The sequence below is a fragment of the Lagenorhynchus albirostris genome, chromosome 13 (genome assembly GCF_949774975.1).
Source record: "Lagenorhynchus albirostris chromosome 13, mLagAlb1.1, whole genome shotgun sequence".
Classification (NCBI taxonomy): domain Eukaryota; kingdom Metazoa; phylum Chordata; class Mammalia; order Artiodactyla; family Delphinidae; genus Lagenorhynchus; species Lagenorhynchus albirostris.
The window spans coordinates 70,830,589-70,855,620 of record NC_083107.1 but is presented as its reverse complement, the minus strand read 5'-3'; the positions used below and the strand labels follow the sequence as shown (position 1 = coordinate 70,855,620).

The following is a 25,032-nucleotide window of genomic DNA, read 5'->3' as shown; positions in this document are numbered from 1 at the left end:
ATTTAGCCGACTTCACACCTATCTTATCCCCATATGTTACACTGGAAGTATTCTTTTTCTCTTGTCCTTCAATCTATGCTCCAGATTATATCTTAGTCTGCTTCCTTGGGACTTTGCTCCATCAATTATCACAACTTTATACGGTCAATCTCAATCTCTCACTTTCCTTCTCCTTCCCTTCCTCTCTCTTCTACTTTAAGTCTTGTCTTTCTTTTCTTTCTTCCTTTTTTTGAATTTAAAAAATAGCCTTTACTTCAAAGAATAAATTACATGGAATCAGAAGTTTTCCTAAAACCTGTGATACATGGTTTTCTGCTGTTTTTTGACTAATTTCTTTCTACTTTTTTCTCATAAACTCTATATACCAATACTAACTCTAAATGCTGTATATTTTCTGACTGAGAACATTCAAAACCATTCATTCATTCAACAAGTGTGTATTGCCATACATGATGTTCCATGCACTGTTCTAGGTGCTGGGAATTCAGCAATGAAATATTTGGCTTGAGTCTGGCAATCATCTTTAAGACACTGAGATGGATAAGGTTAGTTACCTAAAAAGCTTAATTTTCTCCATTTCCATTCTCCGGTCCTAACAGAAACTATCCATTCCTCATGTATGCATATGCTGCACAAAAAGGTGATACCACTTTCAAGGGTGGTCCTAATTACTCTTTTATTTTTCAACTTTATTAAAGTATAATTGGTAAATAAAAACTGTATATATTTAAGGTATACAATTTGCTGCTTCAATACACATATACACTGTGAAATGATCACCATAATCAAGCTAATTAACATATTCATTTCCTCATATAGTTACCATTCCCTCCTTCCCCCCCCCACCCCGCTCCTTCTCTTCTTCTCTCCCCCCCCTTTCTTTCCTTTCTTTCCTCCCTCCCTCCCTTCCTCTCTCTTTCCCTCTCCCTCTCTCCCTCCCTCCCTCCCTTCCTCTCTCTCTGTCTGTGGGAGAATGTTTAAGATATATACTCTTAACAATACTGTATTGTATAGTTGAAATTTTCTAATTATAGTCACCATGCTGTGCAGTGGGTTTCACAACTTATCCATCTTACATAACTGAAACTTTGTATCCTTTGTCATCTTTCTTAAACAAACAAACAAAGTTTTCCTCATGCTCTCTTTTCACTCTCCTAAAGAGTTGTTTACACGCACTCCACCCCTCCTCAGCTCCCATTCATTCCTGATCTGCCGCAATCCAGCCTCTGCTGGTCACTCAACTGAGATGGCACTTTCAGAAATGTCTTCAAAGGTCTCCTTGTTGACAATTCAATGGATACTTTTCAGTACTAAGTTAACTGACTGCTCTGTATCATTTCCAATGACTACAGAAAGCCTCTTTTCTTGCTTTCTGTAACAACAGTCGGTCTCCTGACCACTCTGACAGTATAGGTTTCATTCCCTTTTACATTCCTAAATTGCCTCTGATGAAACCTCAACAAGCAGTGAAAGGTTGGAAGGCAGGAAGCAGAAGGAAGAAAGGAAAACAAGAGACAAGAATAATCTGCTAGCCTGTGGAGAATCAAATGCTAACTCGAAGAATCAGACTTCGGTGTGTGAGTACAGTCCACAAATATCATCAAACTGCACTGTATACGTGAAGAAACACTTAGGTTTACATTTCTGTGTGATCTGCAGCAAAAGTTCTAAGACCAGATAATCTGGCCATTCATGCTATAACCATAAAGGAAAGGATGATACCATCTTTCCAACTGCCCTACCTTTGCTTAGGTAACAAATGAGCTCTACTTATGTTCTCGTCTTCACTGTGCATATATATGTAATTGCCCCATTGCCATCCATTTTAGTACTGAGTAGAATACAGTCAAAAATCTACTAGGGTCAGCAAGTGGTAAATATAAAGCAACTTTCTTTAAACTAAATTAAAATAGGAATTCATTGAATGTTTTAAATATTCTTTGTGCTATCTATACATGACAAAGTGAACTACTTGTTTATAAATATGATTTAAACATTTTTATCTGTGGTGCAAGGGTATCTAAATATGAGGCCTGATAACTAGACAAAACTAAAGCTGCACCTGCATTATTGGTTCTTTAAGATTTTTCTTAAAGAAAAATCTTATAGCAGTATTAGGAAGCAGCCTGATATATATGTGACATAACCTTGCACTAGATTTCAGAAGGTATAAGTTTTATTTTAAACAATAATTTCAGTGATATGGGTAAATAATTTAATCTCACATTCCCTTAGCTTCCCTTTTAATTGAATGAGTAATCATCCCATCAGTTACCCCAACTCACAGGGATGTTGTACGGGAACCAGGAAGTATTTCTCAGTGTCCTGGGCTCCTCATGCGAAAGGTTACTCTGGGCAACCCTAGTGATTCCTAGCATTAGACTCAAACAGGCAGTGAGACAGCAGAAGGATATTTAAGCAAGCAGAAAGAAAAATGTCTATACTGTATATGTTATTTCAAACAAGGATATTTAGATAAATGCAAAGAATAGTCTAGTTTTTTAAAAAAGAAAACAGTAAAGTAACTCAAAGAAAAGGAGCTAGATATTAGAAAATAACCTTAAGTAAGAGGAAGAGGTTGTTGAGACAGCTTAGCAGAGACAAAAGGCACTGAAGAACAGAGTCATCCATATTCCCACACTGTAAGATAAGGCAGATAAAAAGCCAATTAAACTATGTACAGATTTAAAAAAAAATAATGTAGGGAAGATAACTTGGCTGGTTTGTCTGTCCATCAATGACAAATTATTTGGTTTTCTTTAAATTTTTTTTCTACAGAATATATGCTTGGGTAGAATGTATTATTTACATTATTCACCTCAAACTTCCCTTTCTTAACTGAAGCCACCATGGTTTCTTTTACCATTCTGTTTACTCTATGGTTGGTGTAACATTACTCTAAATAAGTCAGCAAAATGAAAGTCACATGAAGAGACAGAGAGCTGCCTGAAAAGCTCTGTAATACATTATGCTCTAAAAACTTCATGCTTCATTAGCAAGGGAGTAACTGAAACTAGTCCCAAATTTTAATCATATGCCATTACTCTGGTTGCTAGCTTTTAATATTTTCTTTCACGGGCATGGCTTCAGTATACAACTAACACTGAACAGAATGATAAGCATATGGTATACATTTTGGACATCTGTTCTGCCACTGCAGCAAATAATGGATCATGAATCTACTTTTCATGCAAAATTTTTAGTGCCAAATTATGCTTTGGATTTCATTGGTTATGGCATTATTTCACAAAGGTTAATTAAATTGTAAAAAAGAAAAAAGAATTTAGTGTGTTAAAAGAGCCTCTACAACCTGGACTATTTAAAATTTTCCATATTTCCCATTTTCAAACTTGCCTAAGATCATTCTGGTTGAGATCTAATACTGACAAATCTAATCTAATCTAATCCTAATTCTGACAAAGGTAATTATTTTTTAAATGTATAGATGCGGGCTTCCCTGGTGGCGCAGTGGTTGAGAGTCCGCCTGCTGATGCAGGGGACAAGGGTTCGTGCCCCGGTCCAGGAAGATCCCACATGCTGCGGAGCGGCTGGGCCTGTGAGCCATGGCCGCTGAGCCTGTGCGTCCGGAGCCTGTGCTCCGCAACGGGAGAGGCCACAACAGTGAGAGGCCCGTGTACCGCAAAAAAAAAAAAAAAAAAAAAGAAAAGAAAATGTATAGATGCCAATAAAAACAGTCATCAAAAACTGGAAACTATGGTAAATTATAAGTTTATTTACACGACTCAATGTTTATAATACACAGAGAACATTAAAAACAATCCTGCAATTCTGGTATAGCTCAAATTATAAAATAAATTATGAAATGTAATACATATAACAATAATAGCTTCAGTTATTTATTCAATTAAATCAAAATAAGGAAGGTAAACGGCAGCTAACTAAAAATGAATATAATAGAAGATAAATACCTTTAGTTGATTGTTAAATGAATCCATTTCTGATAGCTTAGATGCAGTTTCTTTTTCAAGAGCATCTAATTGTTCTTTAAGTCTTTGGCATAATTCTTCCTTTTCTAATGATTTTTTATGAAGTAAACCGACTCCTAAATCTGAAATACAAACATCATACAGTTTACATTTCGTAGAAGTTCCTGTCATTACCAGTAATTAACATTTACTGTCTGGTCAAATTGGTATAACTAGAGAGCCAAAGGCTATACACACATAAGGTGGATCAACTCAAGGGAAAAAACAATCAGCAGTCATTTCCCTTTTTCGGATCATATCTTGGAAGATCCTCATATGGAAATGTTATAAGCATTGGTTCTGTACTCAAAAGTACTAGAACTTGAAGTGACGCTCCATTTTGGGTAAGTTGCTTCACCAATCTGATCCGTAGGCTCTCCTATTCAATGGGCATTATATCACCCACCTCATATATGAGGTGATGATATAAAGCCATTAGTACAGAGTCTGGCCTATAGTAAATACTCAATTAATAGCACCTATTGTTAAAGTAGCTTTCTATTTATTCTCAGTGCTATCAAGAATAGGGGAATATTCACTACAAGGACTCAATAAATATTACTAACTGGATCATTCAGTGGTATTATTTTAGGAGGTAGGAACAGAGAGCTTCATTTTATATGACCTTTTCTTACACATTTAGGCAAGGATGAAAAAACTGGATGGAAATATATGATAGAGATTACATTTCAATAAATTAAGATAGCAATCTTACCATCTATTTAAATACAGCTGACCCTTGAACAACAATTGGAGGGTGGCCCTCTGCTCTGTTGAAAATCTAAGTATACCTTGCAGTTGGCCCTCAGCATACGTGGGTGCAGTTCCTCCATATCCCCAGTTCTAAGTCCTTGGATTCAACAACCACGGATCTGTGTAGTACTGTAGTATTTACTTATTGAAAAAAATCTGCACAGAAGTGGACCTGTGCAGTTCAAACCCACGTTGTTCAACGGTCAACTGTACGTATTTTAAAACTTTATTGTATTTTTTAAAGTACAGAAATCTAGTACAAAATTCAAATAAAATGAAGCATATAGAGTAAATAGTAAAAAAGTCTCTCTTCATCTCAACTCCTACCCCCCCTTAGGTACTTGATATGTGCATATTCAGCATTTCCACGGGGCTTTAATGGGATCACGCTGTCTACACTGCTTGGCAACTTGTTTTAAATTTAATAACACAGCTCACCATTAAAGACATCTAGATCTAGTTCATTCTTTAAAATTGCTCCCTGGTAGTCCACATTATGGGTATTCCGTAATTTATGTAACTATTCCCTTTCTGATTGCCATTTAGGTTGTTTCTGATTTTCTACTATTAAATAAAAATGCTGCCATAAACATACTTGTATGTACATTTTAACACACACAAGGAGGTATTTTAAAAGGCTAGGAGGTGAAAGAATTGCTATGTAAAAGGATGTGCACACTTTAAATCTGGACAGAAACTGCCAAACTGCCCTTCCAAAAAGCTGTACCAGTAACAATGACACCAAATTACCTGTTTCTGCATATCCCTATCACCAGATACTATCACTCATTTTTCTTTCTTTTTTTTTAAACATCTTTATTGGAGTATAATTGCTTTACAATGGTGTGTTAGTTTCTGCTGTATAACAAAGTGAATCAGCTATATGTATATCCCCATTTCTCCTCCATCTTGCGTCTCCCTCCCACCCTCCCTATCACACCCCTCTTGGTGGACACAAAGCACCAAGCAGATCTCCCTGTGCCATGCGGCTGCTTCCCACTAGCTATCTATTTTACATTTGGTAGTGTATATATGTCCATGCCACTCTCTCACTTCATCCCAGCTTACCCTTCCCCCTCCCCGTGTCCTCAAGTCCATTCTCTACATCTGCGTCTTTATTCCTGTCCTGCCCCTAGGTTCTTCAGAACCATTTTTTTTTAGATTCCATATATATATGTGTTAGCATACAGTATTTGTTTTTCTCTTTCTGACTTACTTCACTCTGTATGAGACTCCGGGTCCACCCACCTCACTACAAATATCTCAATTTCATTTCTTTTTATGGCTGAGTAATATTCCATTGTATATATGTGCCACATCTTCTTTATCCATTCATCTGTTGATGGACACCTAGGTTGCTTCCATGTCCTGGCTATTGCAAATAGAGCTGCAGTAAACATTGTGGTACATGATTCTTTTTGAATTATGGTTTTCTCAGGGTATATGCCCAGTAGTGGGATTGCTTGGGTCGTATGGTAATTTTATTTTTAGTTTTTTAAGGAACCTCCATACTGTTCTCCACAGTGGCTGTATCAATTTACATTCCCACCAACAGTGCAAGAGGGTTCCCTTTTCTCCACACCCTCTCCAACATTTATTGTTTGTAGATGTTTTGATGATGGCCATTCTGACCAGCGTGAGGTGATACCTCATTGTAGTTTTGATTTGCATTTCTCTAATATTAGTGATGTTGAGCATCTTTTCATGTGTTTGTTGGCGATCTGTATGTCTTCTTTGGAGAAATGTCTATTTAGGTCTTCTGCCCATTTTTGGATTGGGTTGTTTGTTTTTTTGATATTGAGCTGCAGGAGCTGCTTGTAAATTTTGGAGATTGTATCACTCATTCTTCATTTTTGCTAACTGGCAAAAAAATTCTGATTGTCACTTTAATTTGTATTTTCTTGACAACTACTGAAATTAGATAAAACATCTATTTATATGGCCATCTACTTACATTTATCAGCCATCATCTTGAATTGTCTCGTCTCAACCTTTGCTGGCTTTTTCCTCCTATTGGCTTGTCTTAGTTTCTGATTTGTAGAAGCTCTAAATTCTTGTTGTATCATACATATTTCAATTTTTTTTTTTTTTACTGTTTATGACATCTTTCATCATGAAAAAGTTTTTCATTTTTATTTCATCAAAAACTATTTTCCTTCATAGCTCTATGTATTGTTTGAAGAGACTTTTCTGACACCAAAATTATAAAAATGTTTTCCTCTGTAATATTTTTTTCTAGAGTTATATTTTATGTTTAGCCTCCCACTTTACCTAGAATTTATATCTGCATAGAGTGAGGTAAAGAGCTTCTTCACCCCCCTTTCAACTATCCCTCAAATCACTTAACGAAGAGATAGTAACTATCGAAAGCCCATCCCTTCCCCACTGATGTTAAATGCCAACTTTATCTAATCCTAAATTGCCATATATATATATATATATATATATATATATATATATATGCTTGTCTATATATATAGACTCTCTATTTAGTTCCAGTGTTCTGTTTCTATTTTGGATCAATAATACATTATTTTAGGTACTATACCTTTTCATAACTCATGTTTCGGTATATGATAGGGCTAGACTCCTCCCCCCACCAATGTTTTTTCTTTTTAAGTCTTGGCTCATGTTGTGTATTTTCTCTTCTAGGTTAATTTGTGAATCATCTGTCAATTTTCATTTAAGGAAACCTGAATAAAACTGAATATATGGATGAATTAGTAGAAAACTAAATAACATCTTTAAAATATTGAGCAAGTTCATTCAGGAATATAATATGTATCTACTTATCCAGGAATCTTTTATGTCAATCAGTAAAGTTTTATGGCTGTGCATTTCTTCTTTGTTCATTTAACAATGAGAATGCTGATGTGAATGAGACCTTTTTCCCCCTTATTTTCTAAATAAATACTTTTGATATACAGTAAAGCTGCTGATTTTTATATGCTGATTTTGTATCCAGGCACCTTGTTAAATTGTCTTATAATTCTAACAGTTTTCCAGTATTTCAATAAATAATCATTAAATTACAAATCTGCTATATGCAAGGCCTTGCACTTTGTCAATGGTAGGTAAAAGTGAAGGATAAGGCATGGGTCCTATTCTAGTCAAGGTGGGAGACAAGCAATGGGAAAAATAACAGTAAAAGAATATTCATTCTTAGTATTCAAAATGAGCATCAGTAATAATGGATGCTTTCATATTGAATGTGATCATATCACATCTACGAGCACTGTGTTAGGGAACTTGAAAGAGGCAACATGGTAGTGTGGTGGGCTTCAGGAGTCAGACACACAAGAATTTGAGACCTACTATTACGTGATCTTGGGTAATTACTTATTCTCTGTGAACCTCAGTTTTTCCAAGCTGCACAATGGAAATAACAACGACTACTTTACAGGGTTGTTGTAAAGATGAAAGGAAATAATGCATGAAAACTGCCTAGCATGGTGCTTAGCACAGGGCTGAAAATCTTAAATGGTTACTATTATGGACAGAGGAATCTAAGGGATACTGGGTACTTTGCAAACTCCAAATAAAAGCTTCCTATTCTAAACTGGACTACAGCAAAGATTAATAAATTTATAAAAGCTAAACTGGATCACATTCCACAGAGAAAGAGTAGCTCTACCAGGCCCCTAATAAGACATATCCTACATTCTCTTCACAATCCAAATACTAACAATGAAGATGACAATATACTTTCTACCGTGCACAGATCAGGAGTGCTGCCTTATCCTGCTTCTGGAATGCCTGTGAGGGGTAAGGTAGGAGCTGATACACTTCGAAAGGCCAAGAAAAGCACTCTGTGGAAGGAAGATTGTCTGAGACGAGACATCAGTGGAAGGTTGGAGACATAATAAGAGTAGTTCACAAGATCAAATTTTCTATTCCTGGTATTCCTTCGATGTAAAGGGACCTTTACTAGAACAACAGTCCCAGCTTCTTTCTAACTCTTAAATACTTGGTGAGATCAAGATAAGGACCCGGGTGTACACAGCCCTATACCTTTCCTATCCCTTGCTTTCTTGAGGTTGAACTGCCTACAGGAATCTGCATTCTTTTTTGTTCATGCACCCAGTGTCTTACAGGGGCAGCTGTACTGCTCACAGATAAGCCATGTTGTCTAACATCAGCTTTATTAATAATGAGGTGATATTCTGGTCTCTCATGTCTTGCTCCTTTGCCTTATTTCTTAATTTGTTCAGAATTTGGGCAAAGAAGAGGGATGAACCTATTTATTGGCCTGCCTAAAAAAACAAAAGTGTAATAAAGAGCCCTAGAATGAAAAAACTGACAGATACTCAGTGGGAGACATTTAGGATACTTTAGCTAGTTCTAACACATTTGCAGAGTTACTTTTCTTTAAATAAATCTTTCTTCTGCTACATTGTTATTGGCATGCTATCCAATGTAGAGATTTTTTTTTTCCTTCAGTTTCCTGGTTGAGACTTGAATCAAGAGAAATGTTATATTCTCATAAATTACACTGGAATATTTTGCTCCACAGGTGTCAGAGGGCCAAGGTGGTAAAATTCCTTACATGAATCACAAAGTTAGATGATATAAAAGGTCTCGGAAGAGCATACCAGTCTGCTTAGGCCTATCACTGCTGTACACTATCACCCTAGAATCCAACAGGTTTGGCTCCATAGAAAAGTCTCCTCATGAACAGTTCTTTACAATTAGTGCAGGATTTTGCCAAAATGCACATATAGCCTCGTGTTCAAGCCAAACTGAGGTCTTGTTTAACTGTAATGTAACATTTTATTTGATTGGTATTTGAAATATATAAATAAAAATGGTATCAAGACAGGAAGTCAAACCACAATTGTTATTTTATTTCTATTTACATTTTATTGCTAAAAATGCTCCAACATGAGGTAATATTTTTCACATTATTTAAAAATTTTTAACTATAGACAAAAAATGTTATTTATAACAGAATAATGCTATTTTAAAACGTAACAGAATATAACTGATACATTCAGAAAAGAATAAAAGAGGCAAAACAAACCTTAGAGACTTACCAGGTGTGTTACTGAGCTGCATATTTTTAATTCTTTCATTTAATAATTGCTTCTCTGGCACCAAATAGATAAGCTTATTTTGATATTCCTTATAAAAAGAAAAAGAAACTCTGTAATGTTGTCTAAGAATTTTCTGAAAATGTTAAAACATGATTTAATCATTCTTGAAACTTAGTATAGGAATAACACATAGAATAATATGTAAGTTGCTTACAACTTATGGATAAACTAAAATGGAATTAAATGATGTATTTATTTATTTATTAAAGACTTAAAACTCAAAGTGGTAAATGCCCAGATATTGTATAAATATTAAGCAGAATTTAACCAGATGTTAAGCACAGTTTTAGGGAGTCCATGAGATTCCTGATATTATACAAGATTGTGTATATCTACATGCCTTTAGGAAGGATGTCTATCAGAGGCTCAGAGGGGTTCATGACCCCAAAAGTGAAAAACACTTTATTAGGAAGAATTATTAAGAACTGCTCATGTTTAAGGACAATTCAGCAGCAAAGGACTTACCTGAAGTTCCTGTTGAAGCTGCCTGATTTCCATAATTTCCAGGTCACACTGCTTATCCAGAACTTCCAGCTCAGTCTTTTGAGTTTGCTTCCTCAGTCGGATGTCTTGAAGTCTGCTTGAGATCTGCTGATGTTTGCCATTCTATAGGAAGAGAAACATATGGTAACATAAAATGCTAATAGGAAATGTTCTTATCAAGAGAACAATATTTTTATTTAAATTTTAAATGTCATTTATCATTTATACTCAGTCTAAGATAAATGTCTAAAACCAAGTTAACTCAAGAGAGTTATTAGCAGGAAATGTACCACTGTGAGTGTAAGAGCCTATTATGTTAAGATGAGAAAGCACAAACATAACACACTGAATTTTTTTCTGAACTCAGCATTTAGGCACTAATTCATAAAATATAAACAATCTCTTAGAACAATAAGGAGGAATAAGTGTGTGCATATGACAATTAGCATTACATTCTCTGAACTTCTATTTCTATCCTCAATGCTGCCATCTAATTCTTCTAATTAAACAGTGTACAGGAGGGCCTTTTGGGGCCACACTACTCTTCTCCTATACCAATATTCCTTTCCCCTTGTCCTGAGGAAAAAAAAAAAACAACAGAACAAAAAACAGCAGGATTCTCAATGGAAGCTAATAAGTAGAGTGAGGTGTTATGAGCTGAACTGTGTCCTCCACAATTTATATGTTGAAGTCCTAACCCTCAGTAACCTCAGAATATGACTGCATTTGGAGATAGGATGTTTAAAGAGGTAATTAAGATTAAATGAAGTCTTATGGGTGGGCCCTACTCCAATCTGACTGGTGTCCTTATAAGAAGAGAACATTTAGACACAATAGAGACAGCAGAGATGCACAGGCAGAGAAAAGACCACATGAGGACACGGCAAAAGGCAGCCATCAGCAAGCCAAGGAGAGAAGCCTCAGAAGAAATCGAACATGCTGACACCTTGATCTTGGACTTCCAGCCTCCAGAACTGTGATAAAAATTGCCACCTGGTCTGTGGTATTTTGTTATGGCAGCCTTAGCAAATAAAGTGGGGTGAGGAAAAATGAGGCTCCTGGTTAAAAATCACCAATAATGAAAGTTTTTACTGAAAAGTATGTTTCATATTTGAGAAATACACGCTGAAGGGAATATGCTGTGTCCACCCTGGATATCAGGTTATTATCTTCAGCAAATATAAGTATAGGCCCTGGACCTTTCCAGACTCTACACATTAATCTATGCTACTGCTTGGTGTGTTACCCCAGTTCTTGGGGGGAAAACAATCAAAAGGTTTCCTCCCATTGTATTTTTAAGGAAAAACACACAGTCAAGATAACGGTTCAGACAGATACCCAAGTAGCTACACAAAGTAGTTAAAGTTTTTAGGACTGTTTTGTAGTACTATGGCATGATTAACAACTGTGGTATGCTTTCCTATTCATTTGAAGGCATAAAATAGTACCTTTCTGATGAAAGATATTGTGATTTTTTAAAAAAATGTAATTCAATTCATCAACCAAATAAAACATTAGACTACAATTAAACAAGATGTAAATATGGCTCTACTACATAGCTACACATGCATTTTTTGCAAAACCTTACTGTATAATCAGGTCAGGCTTATGGGATTACAGGGTCGTAGTAGAATAGTATGCCTTACTCAGACCCTTTCTATCTTCTCACTTTGCATTTCAAGCAAAGTCTTTTAACAGATACTCTGACATCTGATGTGTAAAAACTGAGAAGCATAATGGCCAATATTTGTTAACAACCATAGTCTTTTAGAACTGAAAGGAATCCTAAGAGATCATTTAGGTCAGCAGTTTCCAGTCATTTTTTCTTTTTAGCAGTAGAATCCCTTTTTCCAAGCAAATTTTAGATAAAACTCCAATAAAAGTACAGCAGATAAATGTGGCGATTCTCTATTGTGAAATGTGGGACGAAGAAGTGGGGAGAGGAGGCGCTGTCCTAGCGCCTAGGCTCTCCTCTCCCCCTTCTGGTTATTCCTCTGCAGACCACCTTCCAGAGACCATGCCCAAGAGTACCTTGTTTATCCACATCTGAACTAAGACCACAACATAATTCTCAGCATTTCGAGTCACTATCCTTTTTTAGTAAACTATACTGTCTAAACTGTTAAAAAGCACATATGAAAATATGACTATTTAATTACATTAAAACATAACACATTCATGAGGTAGATTAAAAAAACAATAATATTTTTCAACAGGTAACTCTAAGCATCATTCAGATAAATTTCACTTAAACCTATAGCCATACCAGTGCTTCCAACTCGAGATGAAGGCTTTTCTTTTTAGAGTTTAACCTGACAATTTCTTCCTGTTCTCTATTCCTTCGATTGAGAAGCTCCTGTCTACGAATTCTCTCCCATTCTAAACGACGTTGTCTTTCAAGTTCTTGTTTTGCTGCCTGAAAATAATGAATTAAAGTTAATTTTTAAATTAACAATTTTGCCTCATTCAAAAACTGATGGAATGACAAAGTAACGATCAGGCAGCATTTAGCACTGAGTGGGCTTGAGTTTCTAAGGGTAACTGGGCAAACCTAGTTTTATCAATGGGCCTAATCTAAAGACTTCCACAAAAGCAAATTCATCCACCAGATTTTCTGATTGCTTCATAGGGCCATCCTCTTGCTGTAGTTACTTTTCCCTTAATAAACAAAAGGATGACTTCAGGGCTTCCCTGGTGGCGCAGTGGTTGAGAGTCCGCCTGCCGATGCAGGGGACACGGGTTCGTGCCCCGGTCTAGGAAGATCCCACATACTGCGGAGCAGCTGGGCCTGTGAGCCACGGCTGCTGAGCCTGTGCATCCGAAGCCTGTGCTCCGTAACGGGAGAGGCCACAACAGTGAGAGGCCCGCGTACCGCAAAAAAAAAAAAAAAAAAAGGGATGACTTCATAAATGCAAATGTTAGTAGGAATAACTGTACCTTTATTCTGTCATCAGGGAAGAAAAATATTTTATTTACCTTATTTCAGTGCCACTGTAATTTACTGTGGTCCACGCACAGCCCTTGAAAACACAACCAGGCCTCCCAGGGACCCCACACAGCACCAGTTTTCCCAAAGACCTGTGCAAGCCCACCCTCGTGATCCCTCTCATGGCCTTCAATTCCCCACTCTCTTCTTTCTGCCTCTCCAATTACTTGGCCTTTCACTCTGGATCCTAAGCTTACTTTCGTTTAAGGACCTGATCACACTGACTTCTTCCTCTGGCTCCTCACTCAACTCAGCTTTGTAACCAATCTTGCACTGATTGAGGTATCACCTGCAGATATGCTTTCTCTACCAGCTGCCAGCCCTGAAACCCCTCACAAGCAAGGACCCTCTATCTCTCCACAGGAGAAGGAAGATTCAGATTTGTACAGGGTAAGAATGAACGAATGATGCTGAGAAAAAGCACAACAAAGATTACCATTTTTTATCAAATGAAATGTAGCCACTTACTAAATGAAATGATTTTCCTGGGAAATAAAACAACTTAAAAAAATAACCTCTCGTCTTTCTATCTCTTTTCTCCTTTCTTCCTCCCGTTGTCTCTCCAATTCCCTCTGCTTCTCCAAGCGTTTTTCTAATTCCAGTTGCTTCTTCCATTCTTGCTCTTGTAACTCTCTCTGTTTCCGTTCCCACTCTTCCTTTTCCTTCTGAGCTTTGCGCTCTGCCTCCCTCTGCTGCTGCTCCATCATGGCCTGGCGTCGCTTCTCCAGTTCCATGTTCCCCCGCTCATAGTTGGCTTTCCGCTTGTCCTCGAACGTAACTAGATAAGGTATATTGTAAGCATTCTTCAACATCAAGCCTAATGAACCTGTAATCTAGTTTCAACGTCCTCATGCCTCGTGATCACGTGACTGCTATTTCTCTGTGGATACTTCTCCGAAGGATAATTTTAACTCAAATGTAAATAGTAAAATATTTACTTTCTTATAAGAATATTCATTTTTGGAAAACAAATCTCTAAGTTTGAGTCCATCCAAGAGAAAAATAATTTTACTATTCCTGCCAATGAAAATGCTTTTCAATTTTTTCCTCAGCATTTTCTTCAAGGATAACCAAAGTTGTATGGCTATATATTTGTTATATTTGGTATATGTCATTAACTTTTTAATATTTTAAAATACCTACACATGTACTTTTTCAACCAGTATTTAAACTTTTTTTAAAGCTCAAGATTTCGTTACAAAGCTTGCTATAATGATTTTTCCAAAAGTGGGAGAAACACTTTAACTAGGACACCTAATACATACACTCTTGCCAAATATACATACCTGTCTCTTCCTCTCAGTTTTGACTATCTTAATTTTACTGATGTTGAAAGCCATCCCATTCATCAAATAGTGTCTCATACAGCATATAAAATATTAAGAATTTAAAAATTCTAAATATTCATTTATATTTCATGGTAAAATTTAAGAGAATTCACAATAAATATACAACTTGGACACTCGATGCTACCTGGTAATTTTTTCTGAGGTTCCTCTTCTTGTATTTTCTGATATGAAGGCAGAGTTCCATTAATGGAATCAATTTGCTTTCCTCCTCTAAGAAAAGCAAACAACAAATAAATTTAGCATCATGAGATCTGAGAATTTTTAGACCAGACTATATAGACTACCACTGACTAGAGCAATTTAATATTTAGAATGTAATTAAAGGTATTTAAAATATAGTGTGGTCTATAGTTACACTGTACAGCAGTATATGGATTATCAAGCCAGAGAGATGTGGATTCAAATCATGGTTCAGCCAATTGCTATTCTTGGGTAAATTTATTCTTAATCTCTTTACGCATCAGTTTCCTTATCTATGGTGTGGTGAAAATACACACCTACTTCTAATATCTGCTCTCTTCTCAGTGTAACTCATTAAATACCAAAATCAAATGGCAATGTAAATGTTCGATTTTCCATGAAACTAGAGCATAGGCCTCAGGAAATCCCAAAGTAATAATCATGTCTGCCAAACATGATCGAAACAACACCCCTTCATCTACAGAGGCACTCACCTAAAAGACGGAGGGACGAGCTCCGGAGGTAAAGTCAGTGGCAATGGCTGTCCAGCTTTGGCCATATCAGTGAGGTGCATTGCAAGGATAAACTCCTCAGCTTTTAGCTGCCCATCACCATCAATGTCAGCCAGAGTCCTAAAGAAAATATGAAAATTCACAACTAAGAAAGTCTATTTAGAGTAAAATATTTTCAGAAGAGTTCAATTTTTTATTTTTAAAACAAGAATAATGACAGTAGAACAGCTGGGTTAACACATTTTAGTGAAAAGTAAATACACAGAAAAGTGAGCTAATTTTTACCCTTAATTTTCATATCACAAAAGAGAGGGAAGAAACGTTGAAATGGAAAGGGAAATATTCCTTCTGAAAAGGTGGCTTGTCTTGGTACATGGTTAATTCACCCATCAAATCACATTTAGCTCCACATTAAAAATGAGATATTCTCTAATTCTCCATAGAAGGCATTATATAAAAGCAAACAAGTTTTACTTGTAAAATAATTAAATGCCAAATTCTTGAGGATAACATTCAAGCAATTTTATTTGCTTACAGGTTTGCATTAATTTTCACATGGCCACTTTTATGGAATGCTTCTGAGTCACAAACTTTTACAGAAACAGTATAACAGAAAATGTATAGTTAAAAATCATAATCAACGGGCAAACTCACCAAATAGTAGCTAGCTGAGTTTGAGAAAGGTTTGACTGAAGAAGGGCATTTCTAGCTTGAAAACCTGATTGTGTGAGAAAAAGCATAAAAAAATTCTTTAGCCTCTTAAAGTCATGCAAACTTAAGTAGCTGTACCCTTGAAATAACACTGCTGCTACCCTGGGATAGCATCGGCTTTTACCATGCACCAGACACTGAGCATTCAGTAGTCATCAAAACAAACACATTCCCTGGACCAAGGAGTTTAAAGTCTACAGTTAGTAGAATCAAGTGCTCCCGTGTCCTTTCAGAAGATAATGGTACACACAAGTGACTGACACGAAGGACTAAGCCAGCGACACAGAGTATTAGAGGCCAAGCTCTCAAAGCACAGCTTCCTTAAGCATTTTCAGATATTCTCTTATCTCTCTGATCATTCCTTCGTCTCTACTCTTCCTCTTCTAAATGACCTGTAAATGCTGGCATTCTTCACGGATCTATCCTGGGCACTCTTTTCTCTCTGTGCATTCATATCCATTTCTATGACTTTAAGCAGCACCTAGAGGCTGAGGATTCCCAAATGTACATCCACAGCCCAAACCTCTCCTCTAAGTTTAGACTTCTATATCCAACTGAAAAATCAATGTATGTATTTTATAAGCATATCAAACCAAATACATATAAAACTACTCTTTCAATCCCCATCCAGGCCCTCTTCCTAATCTTCACCCAAATCATTCTTCCTCAGTCCTCCCTTCTCTATGAATGGTATCACAATCCATCCAGTGGCTCAAGCCAGAAATCAGAAAGTCCCCCCTGAGCCCTCCCTCTCCTGTACACCCATATCCAACATCAAGTCCTACAGTTCTACATCATTGCATGTCTAGGTCCTTCTCACCTGTGAAGTCGAAATCTAATGTCACCTTCTCAGAAAGGCCTTCTCTGCCCACCCTACCATTCAATACATTTCCTGCTTTTATCCTTTATATCTCATATCACAATTTGTAATGTAACATTTGCTTGTTTACCTGTTTGTCTATTTCCCTTATTATGCTAAGTTCTATGAAGACAAAAGCCTTGACTGTTTTATCCACTAACGTATACCCCACACCTAGTAAACAGATGCTTAATAAATATTTGCTAAAGTAATGAAGAAAATTGTAATCCAAAATTATCCTCTATCTAAGGTGCAATGGGGGCTTACTTATGTGATAGCAACTGATAATAACAATAGCTAACACTCATTGAATGCTTACTATGTATGGTAAACTGTTCAACTTCTTTTCTCTCCCTCAGTGTGAGAAAACAAAAATATGTCTCTGTAACAGGCTTCTTCAATGAATATATTCCAGAACAGAAAATCCCTCTCTGCTTCAGAGGAGCGTTCACTCCTGGTGAGCTTGTCTGTGGCTTTCTGACCATGATGAAGCCTGAGGCTTCTCTAGGGAAGGTCGCCACAAGTGCCAGAAGAGTCAGCCCTACCCTGAGGTTAGCCTGAGTCAAGGACTCTCGAAACAACTCTGCACGGAAGAGATACAACTGCCAGCTCTTCCTCAGCAACAACTTGCACTACAAAGCCAGCACCGATGCCGGTAAACCCACTGCTTCACTGAGCTTTGAACACAGAGATCTGGATAACCAAAGCTACATATTCTATATGGAACAACCTCAAATATACCACATATTATAACAAGCAATCAAATGTTTATATTATATAATTTTAAAATCTTTTCCATTCTTTTTTTTATCTGGCCACTTAATAGAAATCACATAAAGGAAACACACTGGAAATAGCTCACAGCCTCACTCAATTAATACTTCTCAATAGATTTCATATAAAAACTAAGATTTGAGGAGGTTTTTATGTTAAAAAGAGGATTCTTCCAATAAAGAAATGGCAGGCCATTTCAAACCAAGAAAGGTTCTATAACTAAAGTTTCAGCTCTTGGACAAAGATAACAAAGCAGACCCCTCGCACTAGGCAACAGAGCAAACAACAGGAGGAAGGGAAGGAATGCAATGCTTAAAAGTGCACTGGCGGAAGGCTTAAATGTGTGCAGGCCATGTGAGTAATAGGCCAAAGAGAGGCAGCAGAGGAAGCTGCACTAAGGAAGCTCACTCGAGCATGCACACTACTGGTCTGCCAATACTTTGGATATCCTATTTCCTGCGCCTAAAATGCTAGTCCCCCGACTCTCTACCAGGTAGTCTATTTATCCTCTAAGATCCAGCTCAAATGACACCTCTCCTGTGAAACGCTCTCTTACATCCTCAGCATTAGTCACTTTCTCATCCGTATTAATCACAGCACTTTTAAACCACTATTCACTGAGATTATGTGACCTATACTATGGGCTCTTTAAAGACATGGGACATGTCTTCTTGTCTGCATTCCAGTGTCATACTGAGTGCCCAGAAGATATGTGATTCAGGAAATATTTGAGTCAATGAATCAATCTAAATAAATCATGACTGAGGGTTTATGGGGAAGAGAGGAGGAAGAACAAAAGGGAAAAATTAGACCACTAACTGCTACATTCACTGAACAAAGCATACCACATAAGTCTAGGTTAGCCCTGTCCTCATATACGTGGGGCTCATGCTCAGTTTCAAGCACCAGAGACAACTTCTTCTTTCAAAGAAAATCAATCCTTCCCTTAACTACCGATATATAGCTTTACTCTTGTAAGTCTAAGAATAATAACATATTCTGAAAATACAATACACACCCTTCATGCAATGTGTCACATACAAATAAAGTAACATTAAGGGAACATTTCCTCACAGTTGGCTCCCCACTGCCCTTCATACTGCAACACAAACCCACTTTTGTTTATACTCTATGTTTGCAGTACATACACAAAGGGTACTAATTTTAGGTGTACTGATCAGTGGATTCTTACATGAGTATGCACACATGCAACTAACACCCACCTCAAGATACAGAATGTTTCCAGCACCCCAGAAGGTTCTAACATGGTCCCTTGTCCAACAGAGTAACTACACTATTCTGATTTTTATCACCATCAATTCAGCTTCCTGTTCTTCAACTTCATATAAATGGATTAAATATTATGGATCTTTTGTGCCAGACTTCTTTCACTCATGCAACATCTGTGAAATGATCCAAGTTGTTGCATGTATCAGCAGTTCATTCATTTTTATTGCTGCAAGGTATTCTGCTAAAGAAATACACCACAATTTATGTATCCATTCTCCTGTCGATGGACATTTAGGCTACTTATTTTTTGGATGTTGTGAATGAAGCTGCCATGAACACTTCTGTACATGTCTTTTTAGTCCACTTCTGTTAATCTGAAAAAAGAAACTTCTTCAATGCAAAATGCAGGGCCCAAAGAAGTTCATTTTTTCAAATATGAGAATTGTCTGACTTTATGTTAATCTTTTTTTTTTACTTTATGTTAATCTTAAATACTATAGTTTGAATATAATTTCACAGAATCTAAAATGCCATTGATTATAAGACACCCCATTATTTTAAGTAACACTAAGAAGGAAAAATCACTGCCAAAAAAAAAAAACATGACACAATGCTAAGATACCACTGATGATAATACACATCCCAATTTCAGAGATGTTAAAATTCCAAAAAACAAAAAAAGATTACTTAAAAATACAGTATAGTTCCACATAATTTAACAAAGTTACAGAAATTTATAGTTCTTATATAATATTTGATACATATATAGTATAGTTGTAAGTTATGAAGTATACTAATAAAAGTCACCCATTAAACTACTATACAACTTAAGAACTAGATCATTACTCAATTCTTTGAAGCTATCTGTGTTCCCTGATTTTATCTCCATGCCTCCCACAGAAAAGGCAACTACTATACTCAATTTTTTGTGTATAATTCTCGTTTTGTTTTAAAGATTTTACCACATAGATATGTATCTTTAAAGAAAATATTGCATATTGCGTATTAGCTTTTCCAATCAATTCCAAAAGTTTTATTGCTCCCTTGCTCCAGTGCACAACTAGAGACCCCATACTCCTATTTCATATACTGCTTTTCATCCTCCAAACATGTCGTGTACTTTTTGCTCTTAGGATTTCTTCCTTGTCACCCTCAAATGCCCTCACCTTCAATCTCTATCTGAATCCTAACTTTTTTCTTTCATGATAGGGCTTCAATGCTCCCTTCCTAAAAGATGTTTTATCTTATTTCTTCAGTATTAATATCTCCTATTCTATGTTCCCTAGCACTTTAAAGCTCTATTATTTTTAAACACTCATTTTACTCTGTCTAAACTATAATTCGTTGTTAAGTGAAGAGAGAGGCAAAAGTTAGAAGATGGGAATTCTACTTGCCTATTACCCTCTGTTTATGTCCCCCTTCACTATCCTCAATTAGTGAAGTTTGGATGTTTGTTCTAGCATGGACTCAAATGTTCTATGGGGATCTCAGGTCAGGTTTTATGGCTACATTTGGGTTGGAGCTTTAAAGGGGAACAATGCTCACATGAGGTGTTCGGAAGGACAAGCAGAGAAAGAACCAATGAGGAAGGAGACTCTCAGGGAAACTGAGCTGAAGCTTAGTGCCATACTCTCTTATCACATGAAGTTCTCCATTCACTGCATTGGAGGATGAGGTTTGACCTTCTCAAGGGAGAGGTCTTCTTTCCAAAATGCTGGGTGTGCTCAACTTGATTATAAGAACTTTGAACTCTTACACAACTTAAACATTATTTGTATTTATCAAATGCCTGCTAAATTTTTTGGATGTTAAAATTTTAAATGAGCTACAAAATACAACTTCAAATAAAATTTCTTTAATAGAAGTCCATATAAAATCATAACTCTCTCACATTCTTAAGCACCGTATGCCACTTACCTGAGAGGTATCCACTCATGCTTTTGTCAAGACTATTAAATTTTTGCCGATATTTTAATCTTGAAGGCTGAGGAACTGCCCACTCTGAGGTCCCAGTCTTGGGTGAGTTCCCTGAGAGGGAAGCAGTTGAGGAAGTTGAGCTGTAACAAAATTTATTTAAAATTTTTGTTACTAAATAAAATACGTTTAGTTAAGTCAGAGACAATAAGAATCATACCTTCTATAATATAACAGTAATTACTTTTATACTTGATACTGAAAAAATTTAATCAATTATCCTTATTCTTAGGAAAGCAAATACCATATGAAGTACAAAACTACCATATACCAAGAACCTACTATGTGCCAGGCCCCACATTGTGCTAGGGTTTTCACAAATATTATTTCTAATCCTCATGACAAACTTAAAAAGTATTACTGTCTCCATCCTTTAGATGGACAAACTATGGCTCAGTGATGTTGAGAAAAACAAGGTCACACAATCAGTGAGTGTTTAAACAAGGATGCAGACATTGTTCTTCTGGGTCATTGCTTTAAAGAGTATTATTGTGATTTATACGAGTGGTGATGAATGAACATTGATGCTTTTGTGCTTTCTGAAATTTTAAAGATACTCAATCAGCAGCTTTTGCTCGAGAAATAATAATGTACAATGATTATGAGATGTTTTGAGAAATATTTTTGAAAGAAAAATGTAGCTTTGTGCAAAAAATTGATTGATTAAAAATATAGAATATTTTTAGTTTACATAAGATATATTTTTCAAAAGTAAAATACCACAGTTAATAATTCTTAAATAAAATTATTTTATGTGAATTACAAATAGTAAATTTACCAAGTGTTTACATTTGGCCACTATAAAGTAAAACCTGGATAAGCTCAGAGCTTTAAAAAAAAAAAAAGTCTTTTGTTAAATACTCGTTATTGAAAGCCTAAAAAGTTGGAAGTTTTAAGTATTCATACCTACTGGATCCTAAATCAATCAGAGACTGGGCTTTCTGTATACTAGCACCACCAAATCCTCCCATCATCAGACTGTAAGACGACGTATGAGGCAATGCTAAAAAAAACGAAAAAAGAAAAAGGTTCATACCAAACAATTTCACAAAGTATGAAGGAAATCTATCTATTGGGATGCAAATATAACAGTTTCTTCATAATAAAATACCGAGTCATCAGAAACAAAGCACTTACTTGAAGAAGAATAAGGAATGGATAAAGGCTGAATGAGACTGGCGGTTCCATTTGGTAATGATGAAGTGCTAACAGAAGGCACTAGGGGAGCAGGCATCATTAGGGGAGGACGGGTGGTCCCTGAAGTCGCAGAGGACAAGGGAGTTGCTATGTGTGCGACCGGAGGCAATGACTGAGGAAGGGACAGATTGGGCATGCTTCCCATTCCTAAGGACAAAACAGAACACATTCCCCAGTGCTGCTAAACCAATTATAAAACACATGACAGAAAACAAGTTCACAGTACAGTGAGCAACTGCTATGTTACAGAAACACTGTTGGCAAACTAGTTTTAAAAAGTTCACTAAAGCAGCTTGGACCCAGTGCAGTGCAGGAGGTAAGCTACTGCTTTTAATATCAATATTCTGACCTGTGTGAACTAAGTGAATGCCTACTAAGGAGTTAAAAATTCTCTTCTAGTATCATGAATAAAACTATAAAGAGCCTTTTCCAACTAAATATTAGTATCCTCAATGAGAGAATGTATTACCTGATCAAATGTGGGGTTTTGTGTAGGGATAATAAATACAGTGCTGTTGAGTTAACACACACACACACACACACACACACACACACACATTCACTCCCCAAACTCTCCCGTCCCCTGTAAAGGATGTTCTAAATACTGCATACTTTAAGAGAACCATTTATGCACACACACTATGTGCAAGAAGAAAGCATGCCACGTTTCACTTTTCTTATATGTAACACAATACATATGGATTCAAGGACAATTCTTTAAAAGGAACAAAGTGATGACTCATTTGTTTACTAACTGCAGAATATGAAGTACACTATATAAATATGGTTACACAAGGATTTGATGTTATCTCTAGAATTCACTGCAATAGTGAAAGAATTTAGTATTTTAAGGTCTAACATCTAGAGTGGAAGAACATGTTTCTGATACATAGAGATATCTAACTGAATGTTCTGTTCCAATGAGTGCTTCTCACAAATAATAGGAAAATGGCTAATCAAAATTAATGGAAAACTAGTTACCTCTGATGAATATGCAAATTAAATAGCACGAAGTCTCCAACTTTTAGCCCTAAATTTAGCTGGCTAATTAACCTTTAAATTAAAGAAATTTCTACTTATGTATAACTTTAAATTACCCCCCAAATGAAACCATTTCGAGTTTAAAGTGTTCACAGTTTTGTTATGCATACAGAGTATAGAGGAAACTAATTAAGAATAGTATTTAGGCTCAGCTATAACTAGCAGGATCATATAATTTATCATCCAACTGGGAATTATGAAAGGGAACACTAACCAGACTAGATGCCAGGACAACAGGCATAATCACAACTGTCCCTGGAAAACTGGGACACATGGACTCCCTAGCTATGACAGCGAACTTAACATTTCTAGTCTCAGACATGAAAGTTAACTTGGAGTCTGGGGACTGTCATTTTATGCCAACAAATCCTTTTCTGATTCTCAAATATTATGCCTAGGAATCAAGTTTAACTATCAAATGCATCTAATTAAATTAATAAACACATACCAAAACGAGCAGAAATTAATGGAGAGAACATAGGAGGTTGTTTCATAATAGGGGGAAGAACCACGGGCAACTGTTGGCCTTGAAGCTTTAGTTTGATGAGTTTCATAGCTATGGAGAACTCTTGCTGATCCATCTTCCCATCCTTGTTCAGGTCTGACAAAGCCCTAAAAGGACAATGAGGGCGGTAGATTTGTTTTGTTTTGATGTATTGAGCTCCCCTGATTTTAAGAGCCCAAAGTCACTCTTTTATTCAGGATGGAACAGGGCCCTCCTCACAGAACCTGACAGCAGATCAAACTAATGCATCTGCTACTTAGATTGGAGGGTGACAGATTGTTATTCAGGGTCAACATTACTTTTGAGGAGGATGATAAAATGGAAACAATGACATAGCATTTACATGTAGATCATCACTTAATTAAATATGTGTATGTGTATAACAAAACACTAAAACCTGTACATTAATATACACTGACCAAAGATAGTATCTAATAAAATACTATCAGTCTATATAGTATCTAGATACCTTTGGGATGAATTCCACCAGTGCAGATGGAAAGAAATTATACAAGAGTATAACCACTGTAAACAATTCATTCATTTGTTCAAGTATTTACTGAATGCTTGCTATGTGCCTGGCACTCTGCCAGGCATGGGGATATTCTGAATGGAAAGAAGGATGGAGTAGGGGTTGATGTTTATTGTAAATACATTAAAAACCCAAAACCTTAGATATTATAAAGAACAATTTCTTTAAGGTAGGAATAAGGGAAGGGAGGGCTAATGTGGGGTTTATAGATGATGAAATAAATGAAACAACTACAAAATAACAGAATGAAGATCAAGACTCTTGCCAAATTGTAAAGAAGTGTTTTTTTAATAGAAAAACACTTAGAAATTTCCTTTCCTTAGAAATTCTAAGGAAATTAGAAATTTATCCTATAGAACAAAACCCCAATTGATTTTTAGTCATTTACTCAATAAAATTTATTTTCTAAAAAGCTGAAGAAATACTCTTATTTTAATTTTTTTGCGGTACGCGGGCCTCTCACTGTTGTGGCCTCTCCCGTTGCGGAGCACAGGCTCTGGACGTGCAGGCTCAGCAGCCATGGCTCACGGGCCCAGCCGCTCCGCGGCACGTGGGATCTTCCTGGACTGGGGCACGATCCTGTGTCCCCTGCATCGGCAGGTGGACCCTCAACCACTACGCCACCAGGGAAGCCCAGAAATACTCTTATTAACAACAGACTACAAGTAAAAACAACTTTATGTTAACACTAAGTATTAAAAACAGAACAAAGTCAGACTACCAGAAAGTTAAGCTCATCTACAAAAGAAAACATTTTACCATATTTCAGCTAAAACAGGAGCTGGCAGGCCTGACTGTAAGAAAAAGGTACGTGCTTGATCACCTGAAGACAATAAAAAAAAAATCAAACAGCGTATTAGTAAATGG

The 25,032-nt window shown here is 36.4% G+C and overlaps 1 protein-coding gene across 10 annotated transcripts in view; it reads right to left on the bottom strand.

The window, feature by feature from the left end:
- Positions 1 to 25,032, bottom strand: part of ITSN2 (intersectin 2) — a 161,360-nt gene that overhangs the window by 86,757 nt on the left and 49,571 nt on the right. For 9 of the 10 annotated variants that reach the window (XM_060169732.1, XM_060169734.1, XM_060169733.1 and 6 more), the window contains 13 exons: positions 24,925 to 24,988; positions 23,577 to 23,740; positions 22,028 to 22,234; positions 21,797 to 21,893; positions 20,834 to 20,973; positions 15,997 to 16,060; positions 15,325 to 15,462; positions 14,775 to 14,860; positions 13,817 to 14,079; positions 12,582 to 12,731; positions 10,298 to 10,438; positions 9,773 to 9,860; positions 3,930 to 4,069 (listed from right to left, as the gene is read on the bottom strand). In XM_060169732.1, coding sequence (XP_060025715.1) covers positions 3,930 to 4,069; positions 9,773 to 9,860; positions 10,298 to 10,438; positions 12,582 to 12,731; positions 13,817 to 14,079; positions 14,775 to 14,860; positions 15,325 to 15,462; positions 15,997 to 16,060; positions 20,834 to 20,973; positions 21,797 to 21,893; positions 22,028 to 22,234; positions 23,577 to 23,740; positions 24,925 to 24,988 — 1,742 coding nt within the window. The remainder of the gene's footprint in view (positions 1 to 3,929; positions 4,070 to 9,772; positions 9,861 to 10,297; positions 10,439 to 12,581; positions 12,732 to 13,816; positions 14,080 to 14,774; positions 14,861 to 15,324; positions 15,463 to 15,996; positions 16,061 to 20,833; positions 20,974 to 21,796; positions 21,894 to 22,027; positions 22,235 to 23,576; positions 23,741 to 24,924; positions 24,989 to 25,032) is intronic. The other variant, XM_060169731.1, reaches the window with a different exon arrangement.